Source organism: Mirounga leonina, unplaced genomic scaffold (assembly GCF_011800145.1).
Source record: "Mirounga leonina isolate KUSES-001 unplaced genomic scaffold, KU_Mleo_1.0 Mir_150, whole genome shotgun sequence".
Classification (NCBI taxonomy): Eukaryota; Metazoa; Chordata; class Mammalia; order Carnivora; family Phocidae; genus Mirounga; species Mirounga leonina.
In genome coordinates, this window is record NW_023270374.1 from 34951475 (window position 1) to 34970174 (window position 18700).

The following is an 18700-nucleotide window of genomic DNA, read 5'->3' on the forward strand; positions in this document are numbered from 1 at the left end:
ATGGAGACTAGATTGGTATGGCAAATTCTAAGTGTGGTCAAACAGTAGAATCACCTGGGGAGCTTGTGAAGAAATAGATCCCCAGGTCCCACCTGAGAGTTTTAGTTGAATAATCTGGGTTGGAGCTCAGGATCCTGGTGTCAGGTAGAAAAGCATGTGCACAGCAGGCTGGGAATCACTGGACTAGTGAAATGTTGTGCACCCTCCTTACCCAAGATGATGGGATTCCAGAAGCCATAGGAGCCACCAAAGGAAGCTAGGATGTGCCCTCAAGAAGTATGCAATTGCTGAGTAATAACAAAACCTTGCTCGGTGCCAAGCAGCACACCTGTCGTCGCCCCAGAGACCCCTCCTCTCTGGGGCTCCTGTCTCCTCCTGCCCTCTTTCACCTCCAGCATCCCGTCCTTCAGGATGGGGATGCCTTTCCCCACTCCCAGAGCTAGGGACCCCTCTTTGGGCTTCCACAATGACAAGGTTTCCATTTGTGGACAACTGTGTCTACATCTAGCCCTGCCACCCCAGGCTGTGAGGGGGCTGGTGGCTCGCTCAGATCCGTGTGGCCAGCACTCAGGGCCTGGCCCCGGGTAGGCGCTCACTGAACACCTGCCAAGAGGGACTTGTGCTGCTCCGTGAAGGATGGGCAGACGGGGCAGGGAGGAGAGCCATCGCTGCAGGAAGGAAGTAATCCAGGTCACCAGGTTGGGAGGAAACAGAACCTACAAATTCTCTCTGCCACTGTTCAGAATCGGCCTGCGCTATTTATAGCTCACAAGCCTTCTGCTTCTCGCATTTAAATGCGGGGCCGGGCATGGAATAAAATCCTGGGTAAGTCTGTCAGTTTTCAATTTATTATTTATTTATCTTTTACAAGAACAAGAGTGAAAAGCAGAAAAAACGAGCCACGGCTCTTAGGGTGAGCAGCCTTGTCCTGTCCCTGGGCCTGCCTCGGCCGGGCTGTGGTCTACAGACGGATCACGCACAGTTCTAGACCCAATCCTAGAAATCAGAGTGTCCCCCTGGAGATCAGCCTGTGAAGGTCCTTTTAAGGTGATTTTTAAGTAGTGGCTTCAGTTTACAAAACAGTATCACAGCATGACCATGTCTTGGTTTAAACACACATTCCTGCACACACACACACACACACGCACAACTGGAGAGAAACCGCCCTAGTGGTTAAACATTCTGCTTTTGGATGATAGAATCCGAGTCCTTTTTATTTTCTTTTTGTGTGCCTTCGCTGCATTTTCTCAAAATCTCCACCATGGGTACACATGGCACAGACTGAGGACGTTGGGCCCAAGGAAATCAGCTCTGCTGTCTGCTGGGTTGGGACCTTGGGAATTCGGGAATAGCAACAGGGCTGGACAGGACTGAGGACTGTACAAGGTAACCTGCGTGAAATCTTTGCACAGCATCTGACACATGGTGTGTGCTCGGGAAACGTCAGCTGGTATAACTGTGCAAGTGTTTGTGACTAGGGAAAGCACGATATTGTTTTAAGAAGTTACAGCGACAAGCAGGAACTCGACCACTCCCAGTGTAGCAAGAGCCCAGTGAAGGGACCAGGCCACGGCCCAGGAAGCCTGAAGAGGACAAGAGAGTTCTAGTGTCCAAGAAGGGTGGGGGCACGAGAGCCTTTCCCCACCACCCACCTCTTTCCTAGCCCTACCTCCTCCTGATGCACCTACCTTGCCCTCACAAGACATCGATAAACCATAGGGGGCTCCTCCCTGACTACACAGCCTGATAAACAGCTACTCACACTTCGGGGACACTTTCAGCACCCCCGGCTCGATGGGGTCACCCAGTTACCTGCTCTGCTCATCTTTCCTCCTCAGCTGAGGGAGGCCCCCACCCTACCTTCAAGTACCCAGCACACTGGAGCAGGGTCAGTAAGTATGTTGACTGCATAAACAATGCTTTTAAAAAATGATAAAGGGCTGTGCACAGCAGTGGTTAGGCTGAGACTCACATGCCAGGCAGGCCTGTTTGACCTTCCTGCTGAATGACCTTGGGCCAAAGATGAGCCTAGCCTCTCTGAGCCTCAGTTTCCTCATCAGTACAATGGATAGGACAATTTTGCCACCTTCATATGCTGATGTTTCAATAGGATAGTCCAGGAAAAGTGCTCAGAGTACCTAGCATGTATGAAACAAGAATAAACGTTTGCTATCATGAGGATGATTATTAAAAACTAAGATGACTTAATGATTATCTTGGGATCCCAGAGTGTCAGCACTTTCCCTCTGGTCTTGCCCATGGCTCCTCTCTGGTTCAGGTTCAGGGGGCCCTGTGGACTACTGGGCAAGCTGCTACCTGCACAAAGGCACCCGACGGAAGGTGGGCCCGGAGCAGAAATACAGCCTGTCTTCCCAAGCTGGCACTGGAGAAGGGGGGGGGCCTTCCTCCGATTCATCCCTCTACAGGAGGTGCCATCTCTTTATTCAGTCACCCAGGCTGGGTGTGAGAAGTGTTCTCTCATCTGCACAAAGGTCCGTGCAAGCCATGTGTACCACCAATGGGACCATGAGAAGGGCCATTCCTGGGCTGTTCTCACTCTCAGTTCAGAGAAGGACACAAAGGCTGCCCCCCACCCTGCCCCTAATATTGTGGGGCCCAGGGCAAGAGTCCAATGGAGGCCCTCATACTTATTCTAAATATTTAAAAGTTACAAATTAGGCTACTGAATAAAATATGATCTATCCTTCTATTCTGACAAATAGGCCTACATAATGACCTTGAAGGCCAGCACAGGTTCAAATTTAGAATCCACAGTGTTCCATGGCTGAATATGGAGTGAAAAGGGAGCCAGTCCTTGGCTGCAGCCTGCCCCTCCCCTTCATTCCCACCCCCTCATATAAAGGGGCCCACTTCGCACTTCTGTGTTCTGTCCTCACTTCCACAGCAGCCACTTTGGAGTCATTTATCGGGACACCAGTGATGGGCACAGTGCACTCTACTCGGGAGGATGGACCTAGGGAAGGGGTCTGGACAGACCCAAGAAGACGACTCAGGGCCATCTGGACAGAAAACTCCAGGGTCCCACATACCCCGAAGATGAGAGGGGTCCAGGTGGGTATATCCCCTTCATCCATGGATTCCTCACCCAGTGAGGAGGGCCAGAGAGCCGCCCAGGAATGCTGCAGGCCCCAAATCAGGGCCCTTCCAGCCAGGTGTAAGGGCAGTAACATGGCCCACAGCTCCACCAGCAGCCAGGGCTACCACGCACCACACAGGTACAAGAAAACTTACCACGCCTGACGTGGCTCCATTCTTTCCGGGACTGTGGCCTGATTTTTACCAAACTCTTTCAAAAATCAGCAGATTTGCCAACTACTTGGGGGTGAGGAGAACATGAGGCTTTTCTCACCTTTTTTCCCTGGCAAAGCCCAGATTTAGGGGCTTAAATTTCTGGGGCAGCCCCGGGTATCTGTAGGCCCAGTCCTACTCTGAACCCTTTCTGGGCCTGGAGACATACAGACCCTACTCCCAATTCCTGGTCGGGGCTGGGGTTTCAGACAACCTTTCAAGTCCAACCTTTACCTGAAACAGTGGCTTTCCTTTATTTTTTAATTTAATTTTTTTTTAAGACATAGACATTCACCTCTGGAGAGAAATTATGGGTTTCAAGAGTTCTTGACAAAGAGCTTCATTCCAGAAATGTAAAGCCGGCATTTTAAATTTGGTTCTTATTCACTGCTGGGAAGTATCAGAATGAAATTACAAATTTAATAATGCAACACGGCAGGAATTGGCCCAGCCTCACCTCCAGGAGAGTAATTTGTTCCTGCCTTCAAACCGGCACTTCCCAGCCCCCCAGCATCACCAGACCAGCCTGGTGACACACTCCTGACTTTTTCGTGTCTTGCGCTCTAGCCCACGCAGCCAGCCCAGACACCAGAAGATCATCATCGCCACGGTCTGAGGATTCAATGCTGGAATGGTCAGACCCATTTGGGGAGAGCTGCTATAACCAAAAGGAGCCATCCCTGGGCCTCTTAGCTCCATTCTTCCCACCTACAGCCAGAGAAGTCTTTGCAAACTGCAGATTTTGAGTCTGTGGCTTCCCTGTTAATAATCCAACAGGGGCTCAACTGTCCATAAGCTCAAGTCTAGGATTCTTGACTTAAAGATCTAGTATGATCCAGTCCTGATACTTTGCCAACTACATGCTCCCTTCCCTGGGCTTTCAAAACACCATGTGCCCCTTCCCACCACAGGGCCTTTGCAAAGCTACCAGTAATAATATGAGCTAATATTTATAGAGCACTAATTATGTGTCAGGCACTAGGCTAAGGGCTTGACAGGTGTCCTCTCTTTAATTTTCATTCCTACCCTGTGAAGTAGGTGGTATAGTCAAGTGGCTAAGCTCAGATTCTGAAATCACACATCTGGGTTTGAGTCCTGCCTCTGACTCTTACCAGCTGTGTGATCTTGGGCAACATACTTAATCTCTCTGTGCCTGTTTCCTCATCTATAAAACAGGCACAGTGATAGTACCTACCTCACAGAGTGGTTGTGAGGCTTGAATAAGTTAATGAAGGTGAATGTCAGAACGTGATGGGTAGCGTGTGTTAATCATCACTAGATTATCCCCATTTTGCAGAGAGAGAAGGAGAAGCAGAACGTGCTTAAATCACATGGTCAAGGTCACATAACTACCAGTGGGAGTGTGATCTCCACACTCTGAAGCTCTCAATTGTCACCATGGCACATCCGTTGTAGAAAATTTGGAAAATACAAAAAAAAAAAAAGCACGAAGTAGAAAACAAACACACAGACTGAGAGAATCCAGGATTTGACCTCACAACTGACTCACAACTGACTCCCAGATCTGTCCTCTCAGCATTTGGCATCCTGTCTCACTCCCACCTGTGCTTGGCGAACTCATCTATTCATCCCTTAGGTCTCAGCTTAGCTGTCCCTGCCCTCTTCTCCTCCCAACCAGGACAGGTCAGTTCTCCCAGCTCCAGCCTTTCCTGGCACCCTCCAATTGTGTAGCACTCACCACAGTAGTGATCGAATTATTAGTTGTTCCTTTGGGTAATCTAATGCCTAACTCCTCCCCCTACCAGACTGTAAACTCCATGAGACTAGTGAAGACTGGGCATTTCCCGGGTCATCACCACCTAGGACAGGGCCTGGCCCTCAGTGAGTACTAGTGGAAGAAAGGGAGAAGTGGAGGGGGTAGGGAGAATAGGAGGGAGGGAGGGGTTTGGGATTCAGCTCCACCTTTCCCAAGTCAATGCTCCCCAGGTGGGATGCAGACAGGGAATCACACAGTCCTTGACCTGGAGGGCCTCTCAGGGTGGCAGTGGAAACATGACAGAAGCCGCACGTTGTATGTTCTCTCACTCTCCATGTGAGAGAAGACAGGTGTGCTTCCTAGGGCTGGGGGCGGGGGGGGGGGAGGGCAGGCATCCCAGAAAAGGGACCTGAAGTAGAGGCATGAAGGTAGACAATGCAAACAAAACTGCCAAGAATGGAGGAGCCAATTTTTGCCTGAAAGTAACAAATGGCTGGAAAGCCTGGAAATATGAAATGAAATAATCTGTCCCTAGCCAAAAATGTGTTCATCCTGCCACCTTCTTTCCAGTACACTCTCCAAACACAGCCATACCCCTGAACTGGCATGAGCGATGCTGGTGGTCCCCTGTCCTGTATCCCTCATCTTTACTACTGTCAGTGACCACTGGTCCGAACTCCTGGTGCTTCCTGGCCTGAGGGCTACCACCTGGTAGCAGGCTGCAAACAACTGCAATAAATACTCCCCAGCCCAGCCCCCATGGCTCTCGACCAATGACTGATAGGAATTGCTGTATAAATACCCCAGCTCCCTCACCCCTAGATGGGACAACCGAGGTACATGTTCTACTCCAGGGTTCTGCAAACTACCACCCACGAATTAAATAAGCTCACTGCTTACTGTTGTAAATAAAGTTTTATTAGAACACAGCCTCACCCATCCACTTACATATTCTCTGTGGCTGCTTTCGAGCTTCAACTGTGTAACTGAGCAGTGGTAAGAGAGACCTTATGGTCCACAAAGACTAAAATATCCACTGTCTGGCTCTTTACACAATTTCCCAGAAGCCCCCAGCAAGACTCAACTCCACTTGTCCTCAGTTAGGGGCAACTGGGAGGATAACACACTGTTTCCTCACACCATTCCCTGACTCACTTTCTCTAATGCCTCTCCTGCAGTTTCATCCATCACCTTTGTGAACAACACAAACCATGTACAATTGCTGTGACTGTTTTGACCCTTAAAAATGGCAATTTCATGTGGCCCCTCCTAATACTTGTACTCAAAGCCTTGTTTTGGGACCTGCTTCTGGGGGAACCCAAAACTGGACAGCAGGGTAAGTGTCACTGTGCCCATTTGACAGGCCCTGTATACACATGGCAGAGGTCAGCCCTGGTTTTGGACTCCCCACCCCCACCCCAGTCAAAGCCTTGCCAAATCCTTGCAGTATTATTAGAACACCTGCAGGGCTACCTGTGGCTTACAGCCATGGACTTGTTCGTCCAAAGAGGAAAGCAAGGCTCAAAGAGGAGAACGACTTACCCAGGGTCACTCAACTGGCAACCTGGAAGATATGGAGTCTCAAATCCAGGTTTTCTACGACAAAGCCAGGGCTCATTCCACGACAAATCAGCTACCCCTTAAACTTTGCCTTCAGGAAGCTGTGAGGGCCCTTGCCAATTTTCCATGAGGATCAGGTGAGATCAAACAGGCAAAAATGTTCTGTCAAACCCAAAGGGCTTGAACATCAAGAAAGACACCCTTCAAAGAGGTACTTAGAAGCCCACTAAGAAACATGAAATACACAAACACATTCACAAAAAAAAAAAAAAGAAAGAAATGAAATGCAGTACAGAACGTTGGAAAAGACCACAAGTGTTGGAGGCAGACCCATATGTGAAGCCCTGTGTTACCCATCACTAGCTGTGTGACTGTGGCCAAGTCAAGGGCCCATCCAGATACTTGATTCTTCCAGCCCTTTTACTACAATGATCACACACACCCTGTGGGACTGTGGAGAGGGTGACCTGAATTAGAGGTGGAAGTCTCCAGCCCAGCCAGATCCCCTTTGCCAAGCAGGACACCCATCCCATAGCTGCTGGGAGTAGCTGCAGGTCCTGGCTCACAGCAGCCCCTGGCTCACAGCAGCCCCTTCTGGGGAGAACTGCTCTTAGATGGGAGCTGACTTGCCCAAAAAGTTATGTCCTGACCTTCAGGACCACCCACAGCCAATGACGGATATGGGAATACAGGCAGCCAGTGAACTCTGCAATGCCATCTGCTTCCCAGAGCTTCCCCCAAATCAGGCTGAGGCCAGCCTGTGGCTGAGGACCCAGCTTTAGCTGCTGCTTTTCCCGCCTGCCGTGCATCCCTCTCATAGCCCCCGCCGAGAGCGCCGCATAGCACCTCACCTGCACAAGAGTCCATGTCTCAGGCTAAGACAGCAGCGACAAGATGGCTTGGGGATGGCCTGGGCCTGGGTGGGCCCCAGAGGTACCTGGTCCAGTCTTGGTGTTGGGCCCGGGCAGATGAAAAGATGTTTCTTGAGACATTTGCTAAGGAACTAATTCATTTCCATTACAGGCCCCAATTAGTGACACATCCTCCCACCCACTCCCCAGGTGACTCCAGGTAGCATTTCCCAGGGACACCAAGTGCTAGAGATGCAGGGTGAGGACTTAAAGCTTCAGGCACAGATAGGGTCCAAGGTGGTCACTTGGCATACCTTATGGGAGAGGAAAAGGCCCTGGCTGGGAAATACAGAAACATCAGTTCTATTCCTGGCTTTGCCACAGACCTGCTGTGGGCCTTTGGGCAAGCCATGAGATCCCTCCCTGGGCCTCGAATGAAGATGAGCAGATGACCTCGGAGAGACTCCCAGCTTGGAGGCTCTAAGACAGCTAACACTCTTGACAGACTTTCACTGTGTGTGGGCTCTCTATAAAGCACTTTACAAGTATTTACTCATTTAATCCTCATGATACCTTCAGGGCAGGGAGGGGTTATTATTAACCCGTTTTTATAATCATGGAAACTGAGGCTCAGAGAGGTTAACTGACTTGCTCAAGGACACACAGCCAATAAGCAGCAAAGCCAGTATTCAAACGCAGGCCATCTGGCTGCAGAGTCTGTACCATAAGCATCACCAAGCTATACTGCCTAGTCTAATCTGACTACTCTCAAACCTTCACAGTGCCTGGCACAGAGCTAAACACCACCGTAAGTGTCTAGTAAGAATGTGGTAAAGAGAAAGCTGGCAGCCTAAAAGACCACGAAGGTGCTGGGAGTGGGCCTGGGTGACTGAGGTGGGGGGAGACGGATGCTTCCTTGGGTGTCCACAGGTGCCATCTGGCCTGTTTACTGTAACATTTCATCAGTAACAACAGGAAGAGGTGGAAACAGCGTGTGTCCCGGGGAGCAGACAGGGGTGTCAGAAGACGGAGGTGCCTGGGACACTTTTCACTAGATATTTTTCATGCTTTTTTTAAAATGCTACACCATCTGCATTTATTACCTACTCCAAATAGCACTTAATCTTTTCAGAAGTATTCAATGGCCAGTCAGCCAAGGACCAGCCAGAGAGAAACTGCACCAGGAGGGGATGCTCTGGGGGTAAAAATGACCAGAGAAGAGCTGTATCTGAGTGGGGGAGGTATCCAAAGGAAGAGATGGGGGACCTGGACAAGTGTCCTCTGTTTTCTGGGAGACTCTGGTTGTGTGTAATAAACAAGCCCCCTAGACCTTCTCTCTGCAGGTGGGAATTCTGAGGCCCAAAGGACAAAGGGAAGTGGCCAGAGGAGACCCTGAAATTCAGCGGCTGAACGGAGACCCCTTCTGACTCCTCATGCAGCCTCTCGGCCTCCACTCGGCACACAGCCAACCAGACCAGAGCCACGAGTCCCGAGCCCATGTGTGCATTCCCACCATCCTGCCTGTCCTGCACCTGGGCAGTTGACTCTAGCAGCTTCCCTTTCCTGGATGCCCTATGGGTAGTAGACACATTATCTCTAATTCTCACAAGGTGGGAGTTACTCACTCCATTTTGCAAAGGATGAGGCTGAGCAGAACAGTTACATATCACAATAAAGAGACTCAGCCGGGGGAGGGGCGCCTGGGTGGCTCAGTCGGTTAAGCGGTTAAGTGTCTGCCTTCGGCTCAGGTCATGATCTCAGGGTCCTGGAATCGAGCTCCGTGGTGGGCTTCCTGCTCAGCAGGGCGTCTCCCTCTCCCTCTGCCCTTTCCCTCCCCCCACTCCTGCTCTCTCTTTCTCTCTGTCAAATAAATAAAATCTTAAAAAAAAAAAAAAAAAACAGAGAGAGCCTCAGCCAGTACATGGCAGAGACTCAAACCCAAAACCTGTGTTCTTTTATGACCCTGAGCCACCCCTCTTGGAGTGTCTCCCATCAGTTTAAGACAAGTCCCACCTGGAAACTATTTGTAAATGCCTTTGTCTTCAGACTCAGAGTTTCATGGGACTGGGTGGGAATCTTATCATATCATAAAGTTTGCCCCCCCCCCCCCGTCCCCCACCGGCCTCCAACCTGAGCTAAATTTCAAACCTTCCCTAGAAAATTACCAGCGACCCTTTTCTTAGAAACATCTAAATTAACTGACTCAGTAAATTCCCTTGGTAGCATTTCCCAGCATTTTGCCCCTTTACATCGATGATTCCTTTGATTTACTTCTTCCCAGCAGAGGCTTGTCCTCAAATGAACCTCCTGGTTTTAAGACATAGCCCTGCCTTTCTCCAATTCAGGAAAGGGACTGTGTCCTGTTCCCTCTGGTAAAGGTGCTAGACTTGAACCCCTCAGACTCCCCAGAACTGTCTGAGTCTGTTATCCCACAAAAGGATATTAAGGCCTGATGTGTTATTCATGTCGACTCATTTATCATTTATATAGATGACTTCCAAAAGGATTTATGGGGTCCCACACATTAAACCCAGTACAAAGCAGGGCAAGCATCGGAGGCTCATTTGATCTAAGACCATGTGCTGGAGACAGGAACACCGGAAGACTATTCCTAGCTCCTGAATTTGGTACCCAATGTCCCAGCATCTAAGACACAGGTAGCCAGGAGACATCCTAAGTCAAGAAGAACCCTTCATTTCTCTCCAGCTTTCTTCTCTAACCCAGCAGTTCTCAAGGTAGGGTCGCTGGACCAGCGGCATTGGTATCAGCCCCACCTGGGACTTGTTAGAAATAAGATGCTCAGCTTCTACTCCAAACTGAATGAGACACACTGGGGTGGCACCCAGCAATCCATGTTTTTCACAAGCCCCTTAGGTGATTCTGACGCACTGAAACTGACGGGAACAAACACAACAGCAGCAACTACCCCTAACTGAGCAACTACTATGTGCTCAGCATGGAACACACAATCTCATTCATCCCCGTAACCAAGGAAATCTCCATCCCGCGTGCCCTGCTCTGGACTAGGTGAGTTCTGTGCATCACGTCATGTATTCCTCAAAATAACCCTTTGAAGAGTGCCTCCCCCATTTTAGAGATGAGGAAACTGAGCCCCAGAGAGCTGAAGTCACTTGCCCGAAGTCACACAACTCAGAAGTGGCAGAAGCAGGATGAGAATTCAGGTCTGTCGGATTCTTCTGTCCCACAACAGAAGCTCCCTGAGGTCTTTCACAGCTACATCAGCCTAGGGAACTATAAAGCTGGGTCAGGTGAGATTCAAGGAGGGGAGGTGCGGGCACCTGGGTGGCTCAGTCGTTAAGCAGCTGCCTCTGGCTCAAGTCATGATCCTGGGATCGAGCCCCACATCAGGCTCCCTGCTCAGTGGGAAGCCTGCTTCTCCTTCTCCCACTCCCCCTGCTTGTGTTCCTGCTCTCCCTATCTCTCTGTCAAATAAATAAATAAAATCTTAAAAAAAAAAAAAAAAAAGGAGGGGAGGTGGGCAGGCAGAGGGGCGGGGCAGAAAGAGCCCTGCCCAGGCTACAACGTGAAAGGAAGCCACATGATGCATTTACAAGGCACAACCATCTATATCTAAGGAACAAAAAAGACAGGGTTTCAGGAAGCATGAGTTCTCAGCCTCTCTCTGACTTCACACAGGTGGGGGGGCCTTTTCTCTTCCCAGTTTGGACCTTGGTTTCCCCATCTCATGCTCCTTATTGTCTGCAAGGTTGAGTGATCTGTCTCCTGCCTACGTCTCTGACCTTGTCTCCCCTCACCCATTCTCTCTAAACACACTGGTCTGCGTTCTGTTCCATAAACACCCAAACTCACACTGACCTCAGGGCTTTTGCACCAACAGTTGCCTCTGCCCAGATCACTCTAACCCCTCATATTCCCACTGCTGGCTCTTTGTCATTTAGGCCTCAACTCAAATGTCACCTCCTCAGTGAGCCTTCCCTGACTACTTTACCTATTGTTATCTGCTATCCCATCAGTTTTATTTCCATTTCACTTAACACCATCTGAAATTACTGAAAATTATTTATTTTTTAATTGCTTCCCTGTTTATTGTCTGCCTCTCCCACCACAGAACATAACTCCATGAGCGCAGAGACCATGTCTGCCTTGTTCCCCAATATATCCTCAGCACCTAGAATACTGTTTGGCCCTGAGCAGCCAATTAAATATTAGTTGAGCAAGTAAATAACAAAGAAGAAAACCTGGACTCAGAGGCCAGAGCCCTGGATCCTTAACATGTGACCTTGGCAAACCACTCTGCCTCTCTGAGCCTCAGTTTCCCTCCTTGCCTAGTGAGGGGAATGGACTAGATCTTCTCCAAGGGTCCTTCAAAGACTGCCAGTCTTGGGAAGCCAGGGCTGGAACCCGCCCAGTCAGTCCGTCCAGAAGAGGCGGCTGGCTAGGGTCCCCGCTGCAGCTGCCCCCTCCTCACCCCCACCCGTGTCCCTGCCCAGGCACGCAGTCATCTCACTCCCCCATGGCAGAAACTGTTAATGAAGTGCGCACTGCTAAATGCAGTTACAATTACGGGGGCTAAGAATAAGGCGCTGACATCAGCCACGTCAGTTTCCGAGTGAATCAGAAAGGGAGGAGGGAGGAAGGAGAAAATGGGAGGGGGGATGGCGCTCTGAAGCTGTCAAGTGGAAATAGCACAGCGTTAAATATAATCCAGCACTGGCCTACATCGGTCTGGAGAGGCAGGTGATGGCTCAGCCCCCAGGGCCAGGGCAGACAAGTGGATTCTTCAAGGAGGCCAGGCAGCCCCGTGATGGGGATCATCCAGGAAATGATGGACAGATAGGCAATCCAGCGGGCTGGGGAGGACTGTAGTGGGATGGTGGGCCCTGGAGGGGCACGTGTGGATCTGAACAGGACTCCACACCCCAGCCTCTGTCACTTGCTGTTTTGTTAGCACAAGCACAGCCCCCAGGGCGTACACAGCCCTCTCCCACCTGCAATCTCGTCTCATGCCAAGAGGCAGAGGGTGGCCTCTGGAGCCAAACACACCTCAGTCTGAATCACCACTGTGCAACCCAAGCAAGTCACTAAATGACTCCAAGCTGCCTGGCTCTTCCTCGTCAGCAAAATGGGTACATCTGCAACAGTAGCTATCCCTTCTGGTTGCTACAGGATTCAGTAAGATCATGGAAAGCACAGAGCACAGCCAAGCAAAACTTTCAATCATTTTATTTTTACCATCCTGAGAGATGCTCAGACAAGGATAATTAACCCTTTTTTCCAGAAGAGGAAACTGAGGCCGGGGAAGGGTAAAGGCCCTGCCTGAGGCCCCAGAGCCACAGTGGAGTCCAATCCCAGCCCCACGGAGTAAACTGGTGGGGGAGAGAGGCGAATGCAATGCGGTCACTCCAGGTGACTGGAGCTGGGGGGACCTGGAGCACTGACAGTAAGACGATGGGATTGTGAGTAGGCCTGGAGGGGATGGGGGGCACAGATTACAGTGCAGGACGTGTGTGCACCCTTGCGAACACATTCTCCAAAACTGGCACCTTTCCAACAATTCTTAAAAGAAATGCTGGAACGATGGTTGTTAAGGCCGTAATGAAAAGACGTTAGAGGAGGCAAAGTAAAAGGCCCAGAGCCTGGAGAGCAGGTCAGCTGACTCGGAGGCGCGCTCACACTCCAGCTCTCCTCCACACCTCCACCCCGCCCTCACTCAGCCTGCCTGGAGAACTGGCTCAGCCTTGGGGCCCAGGTGGGTGGGGAGGGAGCCAGAGCACCATCCTCCGAGGGAGCCGAGGCGCAGGGAGCCCTCCTTCCCGCCTCCCACCCAACGGAACCAGACGGCCTTCCTGCCACTGCAAACTCCAGGAAGCTGGAGCCAGGAGTCTGGCTGCCTGGGGACAGGGAAGAGGGGGTGCCAGAGGGAGAGGGATTTCAGGAAAGCACTCTAAAGGCATCGAGGCAGATCTGCAGGGCAATGCTCTGGGTAGTGAAGGAAGGGCTGAATCCCCATGCACCCGATTCTTCTGAGATGCTTCTTTCAGGATAATTTGATTCAGATAAAGTAGTTTGGGTCCATACTCTCACCCCACCCCGCAACATGAACCAGGGGAACACTGGTGCAATTCTTTACCATGCCTCAGCTACCCAAATTTGGAAGAGTTCTGCCTAACTCCCAAAACTAAAGGAGATGACAGCACTTGGCGGTAAATTGGGGGAGCGGACCGGGGGGGGGGGGGGGGGCGCAGGAAGTGGCCTGCCCTAGAAAAGAGGGTGGGAATGGGAAAACCTCAGCCACACACTTCAAGTGGACCTGATCCCAAAGGATACTTTAAGGCCTCTCCCTCACCATTCCTCCTTATCCACTCAGCCCTAGCCCCCCCTCTGGGGCTGAAGTATTCCGTTCCCACCCACCCTCTTAGCGGGAAGGGGTGGGACAGCATGACATTTTGTTTCTCAGAAAAAGCTCAGGTCAAATTTCAAGGACAAAAGTTAGCACTTGGTCTGGGAAAGAAAACTCTGCCAAATGGAGTAAATTGGGGGTGGGGAGGGAGGTCCAGTGCTCTCGTTCCAGGTGCCTCGGGTGCAGGCAAGAATTAGAGCTCTAATTCCCCCTGCCGGGATCTGTCTGGCAAGATACAGGCACCTCCACCCCACAATCCAGGAGAAGAAACTCAGACAACCCCTTCCATTTCCCTCTGTCCAAAAACAGAGGGAGTGGGCTTTGATACTAGTCTGTGGGATCCATCCACCATGCCGCCCCACCCACCAGATTTGGCCTGAGCAGAAGAGGGCGGTGCAGCGAGGGCTCTGCAGCCCAGAGATGTGGCCCTAACCGCTAAGAGAGGGACGGGTAGCCAGCCTGGTGTTGCCATGGCAACTTCCTCCTGTGCGGGATCGAAGCATCCTATGGGCAAATCAGAGCTGGCTGCTCCAGCTTTCCGCCCTTCTCCCAGACCAGGGAGAATTGGATGCTGAAACCACTTGGTCAGACCAGGGACACCATCCTCAATTCCAGACCCTGATGCTAACAACCCCCTTTGGCATTTGTTGGAAAGTGGAGACACCCTTGCTCCCCATCCGTGCCCCAGTGCACAGTAGCAGGGCTAGGACTATAGATGTGATGAAAATTAACTGTTCAGGAAGAATAGGGAAACAGAGACTTGGACTGCTCTCCACCCTCTTGTTCCACATGCAAGCCCCCCAAATCCCCATCTTTAAACCACCACCAAAAAAGAGCGCCCAACGGTGCCTTAATAGCTACAACAATGCAACAAAATTAGCTTATAAAAATTATAAAAGCTAACACTTTGAGAATCCCTCAGATTCTTTTTCACAGTCATGCTCAAAAACAAGTCTTATTTGATAATTAGATAATAGCTAACAGGTATTGAGAGCCTACCTGGTGCCAGATACAGTACTAAGCCCTTTGCAGATCACAAACAATATAATAATCAAAAGCATGTACGTTTCAGTCAGATTGCTCAAGTTCAAATCCTAATTCCCTCACTTCCTGGCTGAGTGACCTTGAACAAATACTCTCTGTGCCTCAATTTTCTTATCTGAAAATGGGGATGTTAAATGCTAATTTTATAGGGTTGCTATGAGGAAAGAATTAAAATAAAATATTTAAAGTACCTAGGAGGATGCCTTTCGAAAGGTGATCACTTTTAAAATGTTGACCCTATGCGGTCCATGCTATTATTTTCTTCCTCATCCACATGAAAAAGCTGAGGTCATGTACCTAACTCCCCAGTTACAAACCCAGTGCCAGCAAGAGTGAGCAATGATGACACCTACACAATAATGCCCCCAGGTCCTGTCTCTCTAAAGCCCCAGCATCTTCGGAAAAGGGACAAAAGCAGCATAACAAATGAGTCCAGAGTGCAAAGACAAGGAAGATGCTCCTTGGGAGGAATTCTAGGATCCTACAATGACCAGCATCCTGAGCCTCAGGGTGGCTAGAACAGGGTGGGAGGATGGAGCAGCTTCTTATGCCCACAAAACGTCCAAGGCTCCCAAGCCCGATACAGGAAAGTACTCTGGCCCAGTTAAAACTAATGAGATAGGCTTCTCCTCACACAGTTTCTCAGGAAACCAGCTGAAGGGGCAGGTAAAGCCCACACAGGGCTCTGGCTCTCTCCCGGGGCCCCAAAGGGCAGGTGATGGACAAGATGCATTCCACAGGCTTTGGAAGCAGCATCAAAGAGGAGGCACCTAGATGAGCCAGAAGCTGTCGGGGACACACCTCTGAGCCATCAGACAGCCTGGCATTAACGGGCCAGGGGAGGGATCAGGGAAGAGGAAGGTGGAGCGAAGCCAGGTCTAGCAGCCCTCCTACAGATGCAGTCTCTGTCCAGTATGTGACAGATCATTCAAACTGCTTTTAGAAATTAGTTCAGCACGGTGCTGTGGTGCTGTTCTAAAAGAATAAATCCGAAAGGCTTTTTTTTTAGGAGAAAATTAATGACTTTGAGAAGAACAAGAGAAAGTAAGCACCAAGACAGTGTTTCCTACTTCCGATTTTTACCAGACACTCATTAGTCTCCCAGAAATGAAACTTGACCATCTCCCTCCCCCTCCCAAACTCGAAGCATCCCTTAAGATGAGCAGACAATGAGCACAAGATGCCCAAACCAAACTCTTGGCTGTCAGCCGTTCCCTGGGGCCCCCTCACCTGGGAACTATTTTCCACACAGTCAGATTTGGCTTTCCAAAAAATCCTCTTTTAGACAGAAGGCTAGTAGTTTACTGGAAAACGAACCAGAAAACTGATTTTAGTCTCAGCTCTGTGCCTACCTCATTGGGTGACCTTGGGTTACACACACACACACACACATGCACACACACTCATCCATTTGAGGGCAAAAAGGGGTTGGACAGGATGATTTCTAGGTCTCTCCCAAGTGCAAAACAAGAATTTGAAGAAACTTGCTGGAAAAAACATCAGGTGGATCTTTTTAAAAAATCTCTACTATTACATGAAGTTCTCTATTCTGACTTCAGTGAAATCAGAGCAAGTTGCCTGCAACCAGCAATGATAACCAAGGCATCGGATCCAGGACATGGAGCATGACTTAGGAGAAAAAAACCTAACTGCCCCTGCTCCTACAAACCCATGCTCCTGCCCCACCCACCTCTTGAGACCCAAGTGGCCTGCTGAATTTCAAGGGAGTCCCTGACCATTAGGCGAAGAGTGGAAGAGTCAGCTCACCTACGCTGGTGGGGGTCCCTCTCCCAGCCCTCATTGCTAACCTGATTTTCTCCAGTGGAGGCCACTGTGTTAGACAGCCTCTCCATTCCTCCTCATCTTGCCCTGTCCAGCATAACGACCTCCCTCAGCTACATCAAGGGGGAAGCTCTTGATGCTCTGAGCCTCACTTACTTTTTCCATAAAATGGTGATTCTGTAAAATGGCTCTGCAATAACCATCTTTACCCCACCCCCAACTCTAGATCTGTCAGGAGTCTGCCTCATGCACCCCCTCATTCATTCACTTAGCTAACAAATTCTTCTGGAGAACCTTTTCCCCACCTGCCTGCAAGACGTGAGCACCCATTACCCACTGCTCCATCCCATGTCTCACCAGATAACTTGGAGACCAGACGAGGGTCCCTGCAGGCAGGGAGTCTTAAGCAGGACCCATACACTCCCTAAAACTGCAGACAAAATTTTGAGGATGGCTCATATGTGTATTTTTTTAAGAGACAGTCCATATTTTCATCGGGTTCTCAAAAGTGTCCATGAAGCCATTTTGCTCCTCCCCACCACAAACACCCCTCTCCTTTTTGTCCTCTCACTGAACTCAAATACTCTCAGATGTTCACCTTCTGTTACATCAGATTTTCAGAAAACACTTTTAACTGCATCCTGTGTCTGAGGCACTGTCATCCCATTTTACAGATGAGGATTCGAGGCTACCGGTGACATGACTTGCCCAAGGTCACCGCTAATAAGTAGAGAAGCAAGACTGGAACCTGATTCTGACTCCCAATTTGGCACTCTCTGGGGAACTCTCACCCAAACCCTCTAGCTACCCCACCTGTTGGTGGATTGGCTTCCTCACCGCAGAAACATATCTGGAGCCCTCATGTTCCCTCTGCCTGGTCCCGGGGCCCCAAAGGGCAGGTTTCCCTACATTTCCCCGCCCCTCGGGCTCTGGCTGAGGCTGCGCGCAGGCCCGGGAGCGCGAGGTTCGGGCCGCTAGATGGTGGGCGGGTTCAGCCCACCCAGAAGGGCTACTCCAGGGACAAGAGCACCCAAGGTCCGGGCACATTTCGGGGGGGGGGGGAGCGGCGCCGCCCCACGCCTCCCTCCCGGACCAGCGGAGAGGAGAGGGGAGGAAAGGCCGCACCCGGCCAGTTTCCCCGCGGTCCGCCCCAGTCTGATAGGAACCAGGAGTCTGGAGCCCCAGCCTCTGGGGGGAAGGGGAGGAGAGCCAAATGAGGACGCTCAAGGCCTTGGGCGCAGGGCGGGGGTCTTGGGCAGGGAGCCTCTGGATGCAGGCAAGACAAAGATGGAGAGGTAAGGTCTGCGCTCCACCTCCAACGGCCGGGGGCGCGTCGGAGCCCCAGGGGTGAGGCAGCCAAAGCCCCGGGGCTCGAGGTGTGGGCACAACAGGAGGGAGGCTCAGGGAGGGTGGCAGGTCGGATCCAGGGACAAGACAGAGGGCATCCAATAGGCTCAGGTGAGTAAACAGAGCTGGTCCAGACAACCCTAAGGGCCCACCTGCGGGAAAGGGGTGAATGCAGAGGAGCCACGGGTCCCTGGGGGCGGCTGGAGGCTACAAGGCGCCGCATGCTCTAGACCTTGGGGCCCCGTGGGTGGGGGCGTATCCCAAGCAGGGCTGGCGGTAGGGAGGAGAGAGTGGCCCCCTCTCAGGGCGCACCGGGTTGGGCAGGGGGCCTCCGGCCCTGACTCACGGGACCCCACCCCGGGGATGGGGGCGGGCCGCGCGCTTACCCGCGTCCTCGTCGTCGAAGGAGTTCATGCACGGGAAGTAGATGGCGAGCGCCTCGAAGGAGGCGGACAGGCTGAGGCGGCTCTGCGAGCGCTCCATGCCCGCGCCGGCCCCGGGCGCCTCGGCCGCCGCGGCGGCGGCGGGCGGCTTGGGCAGCTTGGCCGCCCCATTCTTGACGCGGAGTACGGCGCGCGGCGTGGTGGCGGCGGCCCGGGGCTAGGCCGGGGCTCCGCGGCGGGGCTGGCGGGCGCGGCGGGGCCGACGGCCCACGGGCCGCCCCCGCGGCCGCCGCACCCTGGCCCCCCGCGGGCATGGAGCGCTCGC

At 51.6% G+C, this 18700-nt stretch overlaps 1 protein-coding gene across 2 annotated transcripts in view; it reads right to left on the reverse strand.

Annotated features, from left to right (window-relative positions):
• The window catches only part of RIMS4 (regulating synaptic membrane exocytosis 4), a 59061-nt gene extending 40568 nt beyond the window's left edge, over window positions 1–18493 (reverse strand). For both annotated transcript variants that reach the window (XM_035006387.1, XM_035006388.1), the window contains exon 1: window positions 18379–18493. In XM_035006387.1, coding sequence (XP_034862278.1) covers window positions 18379–18475 — 97 coding nt within the window. In that variant the 5' untranslated portion in view covers window positions 18476–18493. The remainder of the gene's footprint in view (window positions 1–18378) is intronic.
• Window positions 18494–18700: the final 207 nt, after the last annotated feature.